The sequence below is a fragment of the Marmota flaviventris genome, assembly GCF_047511675.1.
Source record: "Marmota flaviventris isolate mMarFla1 chromosome 5 unlocalized genomic scaffold, mMarFla1.hap1 SUPER_5_unloc_1, whole genome shotgun sequence".
In the NCBI taxonomy this organism is placed as follows: domain Eukaryota; kingdom Metazoa; phylum Chordata; class Mammalia; order Rodentia; family Sciuridae; genus Marmota; species Marmota flaviventris.
In genome coordinates this window covers 1,627,227-1,633,699 of record NW_027287679.1, presented here as the reverse complement: position 1 = coordinate 1,633,699, position 6,473 = coordinate 1,627,227, and the positions used below count along the sequence as shown (strand labels likewise).

Genomic DNA, 6,473 nt, shown 5'->3' with positions numbered 1-6,473 from the left:
AAGGGGCTCTCGGGAAAGTGAGGAGCCCTCCTGCCGCAGAAGGACACAGACTTCATGCCTCAGCCATCACGGCCCTGTGTGCAAACCTCCCAAGAGAACCACCCTGGTTTCTGAGCTGTGACCTGGAGCTCAGAAGAACTAGGGAGAAGGAGAAGAGACAGCAGGAGAGCAAGTGTCCTGATGGAGACTGTAGGCTGGGGCCGTGTGAGGTGAGTAGGGGTGTCACAGGAGGGGAGGTGGGACAGGGGATGGCCAAGCGTGCCCCATGCCGGCAGCCTCCAAACTAGAGATGGCCAAGGAAAGGCAGAACCACAACCTGTGTGACTGAGACTCTCCAGCACGTGAAGTCTCCGACAGGTGAAGTTATTTTAACACTCCCTTTCCATAAGTGAGCTGTCTTCAATTGTAAAAGTCAAGGGTTTGCTCTGTAAGAGAACAAGAGAGGAAGGAAAAGAGAAAAAAGAAAGGGAGGAAAGAAGGAAGAATCGAGCAGACTGTGGGGGAATAAGCCCAGTTCACCAGTTCTAACCTAGGCTTCTGCAAGGGCAGGAGAGAAAAATGGATTCTTTTCTGAAACAGTGTGAAAGAAAAAGAATTCCCCTAATTATTTTGAGACACACATACACAGGCCCATATACACACAGGCACACACAGACACACACACAAGTACACACAGGCACACACATACTGCAATGCAGATGTGTGTATCCATGCTAAGAATCCACCACAAAGGAAAACACCAACAGTGACAGGACTTTGTGGGAGGCAGGCAGGCATAACAGCCCTGCAGAGGAGATGCCAGATTCAGATGCTGGTGATGAAGGAGGACATTGAGGCAGCAGTGTTTTGTGAACAAGGGTGCATTTCTTTCACATGTTTACCACACACGTACCTGCAGTCCACCAGCACTGAATGGAAACCATGATTGAATCTCCATATTTTGTGGAGAAATATACAAGACAGACATAATCCCTAATCTCAGGTAATTTGTAGTCTACATAAGGAGAGCCACCCGCCCAATCACAAAACACTCCAATGGTTTAGGAGACAAAGCAAGTGGAAAGGAAATCTCCAAGTGGGAGGAACAAGGAACCCTTTGCAGGTAAGTGCAAATGTCAACTGCATGATTCTTTTGCAAAACTATTTTGCAAAACCATCTTGCTTAGGAGGAAAGGAAGAGTGCTAACATTCACTACATATCTTCTATGGGAAAGCACAAGCTCCCAGTTTTTTTTATTCAACCCTCTCACAATAGTCATGTGAAATAGGGATGATGATCCCATTTTAGAGAGGTAAGCAGAGGCTTGGGTTTATGGAAAAACTGATGTCATCAGCGGCTGGTAGCCAAATGGCTCATTCCTCCTTCAGACCCTCTCCCAGGTACTGCTTACGTATAAACCACTGAATGCTCTCAGTAGTCCGTATTTGAGATGAGGGCTTGGTAAGCTTCCCACGCCAGGGGGCTGGGAGACAGCTGAGGCCTGCACCCAGGCAGCCTGATGCAGAGGCTGCACCCTAGAACACAGAGCTCTAACTGGGCAAACCAGCAAAGGACATCCAACTGACCAGGATTTTAATCATGTGAGCTGTTGTTCTTATTTGCCCTGGTGGAGGGGGAGGCAAGGGAGAGGACAACAACTGAAAGGAAAGTGACCACAATCCTCGAAGCGACCAAGAGATCTCCAAAAGAGGAGAAAAAGTGGTGGGGGGAGGGCGGCAGGGGAAGATTTTTATAGTCCTTCTGCTGTGCTGCCTAAATCTAACAGGGTCTCTGGATTTGCAAGCTGCCTTGTTGGTACAAGGGGGGTTAAGTGTTCAGCCTTGAGCAGGGGGGTGAAGCGTTCAGCCTTTTGTGGGGGCTTGAGCATTTGGACTTGAAGCAAACAGGTTAGATAGAGAACCAGACAGAGGGACTTTGAGGGGCCAGGCCACCCTGTAGCTAACTTTGTTTGGCATGCCCTGCAGACAACTTAGTTCAGCCTGTCCTGCACCTAACAATAACTAACATGGGGAGCGCTCCACCGCTGAGAATCTCACCACTGGTGCTAGTGCCCTGCAGGTGACATCCCTGGGAAGGGTTGCTACTGCCACCTAGAGGGCAGAGTCTGGGATGCTGCTAAATATTGTGCAATGACCGCACCCAGTGGCAAGGAATTAGCCAGCCTGAGGTGCTCCTCATGCTGAGGTAGAGGACTTCAGATGTGGCCTGCAAGGTCCAGAGCTGTTGGCCAAGGTTCAGAGCTATACTGTTACCAATAAAATAGGGATGTGGGACCAGGTTCCTTCCCGATGCTAAATCCAATGCTTCTGAGACACTAAAGACAGAAAACAAGCTGTGCCTAAAACAAGGACATGAGAAAATTCTCTTTAGAGGAACTTTCTAAATGTACCTGAGACCATTTTTATTCAGGTCAGGTAAGGCACTGCCTGGAAAGATGACTTTGATTCACAGTTCCCAAGAGGAGTGAGCATGCCACTCGGAGGCAGCAGGGTTGATCCACCGGGAGGCAGAGTGTGGAATAGGCAAAGCTTTTGTTGGGTATTTTGTGGGATGCAACAGGCAAAGGAGGGCTAGCAATGGCACAAGCTTCAGATTGCATAGTTTGAATGATTCTGACACACTCTGGGCTATGGGGTGGTTTCTAGTTGCCCAGGACCTTGTCCTGGGGCTATCCAGGACAGGATAGTGGCCCAAATTGTAGGAGCCTGGCACAGGCAGGTGGTGAGGGGCACAAGCTCCAGTTGAATGGTCTACATATCAGAGGCAGCTGATGGGCCAGTTGTTCCCCATGTCCAGGAATCAGCCAATCCTGGAAGATGTAGGCTCTAGACTCTTGAGACTCTAAGATGCACTACAAAATATAGAAAATAGAAGCAGTATGTTCCATCTTCACTAGGAGCCTGGTATGGAACACTTGGGTTTAACGGTGGCAATTCTGTGCTCAGCTTTGGGAGGGGACTATGGGACCCTGGGATAATCAAGCTCTGAAATTGCTTGAGTCAGATCTGACACCTGTGCACCCAGGACCAAGAAGCAGCCTGGGTCTGGTAGTTCAAGGCTATAGAGAAGGGGGAATTCCTGCTACAGCAGGAAGAGCAGGAAGCCCCTTGGGGACAATGGCTCCTGCAGTGGCTCCTAGCTGTCCAACTGTAGGCAAGGAAGATCCCAGCCTTAGCATGTAAGATGAGTGCAGCAGTCTAGTTAGTGGGTCCCCACTCAGGCCCACCACAGCAGCCTGGAAGCCCAGTCTCAGGAATTAGATTCCCTGGTGGACCCAGGGCCCTGCTGGCATGCAGGATTGTCACATCTCTGGTGTGCCTCCAAGACACCGTGCTTCCCTCCCTCCAGCTGGTCCACCAGTTCCAGCCTCTGTCATAGCCTCAGCTCCTTTATAGAACCCTGCAGCTCATCTCACTCCCCCCCAATCCCTCTATTGAGTCATCTGCTGTAGACCCAAGCTAGAGCTCAAGCATGCCCTGGGACTCAGGGTGCTGGGACCAGGGTTCCTACAGGCACGGTGGCCCAGGGCTTTGCCAGCAGAGCAGGGGTTTACCAACTCTCTATGACCTCACCTCTGGTTCCCCTCCTGCCTGCCTCCTGGGAGATGCCTGCAGGCAGCCCTACCACCATAGCTGAGCCTGATGTTCCTTGTGATGTGACTCCACCTGAATGATCTTTATTTAAAATTTATAAAGGCTATTCTTACAAAGACAACCCTCAGTTATCATGGAACTATTGAAATAAGGAGAAAGCACAATTGATTGAGGATGAGAACATACTGCCCAAAGCCTACATAAAAACACACCCTGCACCCAAGCACAATGCCAACCCAGGACTCCTGGGGGACAAGACAGCTGGAGGACCTGGCACAGCACAGCTGTGCAGCTGTGGAGACCACTTTTTCACCAGACCTGGGCACACAGCCATATCCAAGGGAAATGTCTCACATGGATCCCCACATAAATGAGAATTCTGAACCATATAACTTGCATATTTGTGGATGTAGTCATCAGGTTAGTCGAAAGTAAAAGTCTTTAAAATCTTTCCCCATGCGCATTTGCTTTTCTATTTACTTGGGATTAAAAATATTAACTATGCACATTTTATTAAACATGGGGCACTGTAACGTGCTGTCCCTCTCCTGACTCTCTGAGATGGAGACTTACACCACTGGTTTCTAGCATGTCCTCTCTTCCAGAATGCACATGTGGTGCTAAAGTTTCCCTCTGGACACTGCTCTGGCCGCGTGCCGGGCCTTTTGTAGTCATTTTCCATTGTGAAGGAGTGTCCACCCACACAATGGAGACTCCTTGTGTCCAAGAACCTGTGAATACCTTCTGCTGCCCCCTTGGGCTCCCGTGCTGTCCTGCTACCTTTACCTCCACCTTTCCCTCCCTGAGTGAAGGCACCTGCTGGGTCCTTGGTGAGCTGGCTCCCTTTCCCCTAACAGGGAGGCGCGGCAGGAGGCAGGCAGAGAACCCTGGAACCTCTCCTCCATCCCAGGCTTTGTCCTCACCAGCCTTTTTGACGAGAGCCAAATGCACCTGTTCCTGTTCAGCCTGGTGGTGCTCATCTACATCCTCGCCATGGCTGGCAACATGGCCATGGTGCTGCTGATCTGGGCTGAGGCCCGGCTGCACACGCCCATGTACTTCCTCCTCAGCCAGCTGTCCTTCCTGGACATCTTCTTCACGTCAGTCACTGTCCCCAAGATGATAGTGGGTTTCCTCTTCGGCTGGACAAGCATCTCCTTCGGGGGCTGTGGGGCACAGATGTTTTTCTTCATGTTCCTGGGAGCTGCCGAGTGCCTCCTGCTGGCCCTCATGGCCTACGACCGCTATGTGGCCATCTGCAACCCTCTGCACTACCCGGTGCTCATGAGCCGCCGCGTCTGCCTGCTCATGGTCGCAGCCTCCTGGCTGGGAGGGTCCCTCAATGCCTCCATTCAAACCTCACTGACCCTTCAGTTCCCCTACTGTGGCTCTCGGAAGATTTCCCACTTCTTCTGCGAAGTGCCCTCGCTGCTGACGTTGGCCTGTGCGGACACAGAGACCTATGAGCAGGTGCTCTTTGTGACCGGTGTGGTGGTCCTCCTGGTGCCCATCACCTTCATCACCACCTCCTATGCCCTCATCCTGGTGGCTGTGCTCCGGATGCACTCCGTGGAGGGACGTCGGAAGGCCCTGGCCACCTGTTCCTCCCACCTGACAGTTGTCAACCTCTTCTACGGACCCCTGGTCTACACCTACATGCTACCCGCAACCTACCACTCTCCTGGCCAGGATGACGTGGTGTCTGTCTTCTATACGGTCCTCACACCCATGCTTAATCCTGTCATCTATAGCCTGAGGAACAAGGAAGTGACTGGGGCCATGAAGAAGGTCATAGCAAGGTGTGGAGTCTGCAGGAATGCCTGAGACCCAGCAGAGACAGGGTGGCAAGTCAGAGCCCTTAGTCCAGTTGTATGCACCGAGGCAGAGGCAGAGGTGCTGACCAAGTGGGAAGGTCCTTGGTGTCTAGGACCCCAGGATCTTATTTCTGAGATTCCCTTCTGAGACAAGAGTTACACAGACAAGTGAGAGGAGAAGCCCCTCATTCCCCAGCTGCTAGGCTTTCCCCTTCAGAGAACTGTGTGGTCAATCCTTCCCACTCCCTGCCACCTCAACAAACTCCAACTGGGGCTTCTTTTTAAGGCTTCCTTTGTGGGTGTAGCAACAACCCAGAGTCTCGGTGTCACTGGAGGTCTGAGTCTTCCCTTCCCACCTGCCATAGAAGCCAAAGGCCCCACAGAGCCCGCTGCCCCGGGCATCTCCCCACTCCTCTGCACTGCCCTCCCCCTCACCCCTGTGGTCACACTGCCCGCACTGCTCTAACCCCCAGGCCCCCTTCACCTGGCACCCTGCCTGGGGCTTCCTCCCATTGTCCCAGCCCCTTCCTCCACTGCCTTCAGAAGCTGCCCCAGTGCCGGATCCCTCTGCCCGAGCAGCACCCACCTGCACCCACACCTCCTAACCCCAGGTGTGTTCCACGTTCCTTTTTCCCCTTAGCACAGCAGGTCAGGCCAGCAGAGGCTAAGATTTATCAGTGACCTATTCTCAGTTCTGGAAGACACCTGGCACATGGATTGGTTAATAAACACTGCTGGATGAAGGGATGAGCTTAGAGGACATTTACTACCTCACCCCAGCGCTGGTTCCATCCAGCTCCCACTTCTCGAAAACACTTTCTCCCTCCCTTGGCACTTGCCCTCCTCCCTGGGGCCCACTCCTTCCCCATGAGTGTGAAGGTGCTGGGTCTGTACAAGGCCCTTCCCACACTCTCTCCTGGCACTCCTGCTCAAGGACATGGCCTTGTTTACCATCTGACACCAAAGTCAGCCATACGTATTCACAGGCCCGCCAGACGTCTCCTGAGCTCCTCACCCACACCCAATGCCCCTCTGCATGTTACAAAGGCACCCCAAGTTTGTCAT

The 6,473-nt window shown here is 52.3% G+C and overlaps 1 protein-coding gene across 1 annotated transcript; it reads left to right on the top strand.

Annotated features, from left to right (window-relative positions):
* The first annotated feature begins 265 nt into the window (after window positions 1–265).
* LOC114084385 (olfactory receptor 2T27-like) lies at window positions 266–5,418 on the top strand. Its single transcript, XM_027925486.2, has 2 exons — window positions 266–318; window positions 4,452–5,418. Exons 1-2 carry the CDS (start codon window positions 266–268, stop codon window positions 5,416–5,418), a joined length of 1,020 nt encoding a protein of 339 aa, XP_027781287.2.
* Window positions 5,419–6,473: the final 1,055 nt, after the last annotated feature.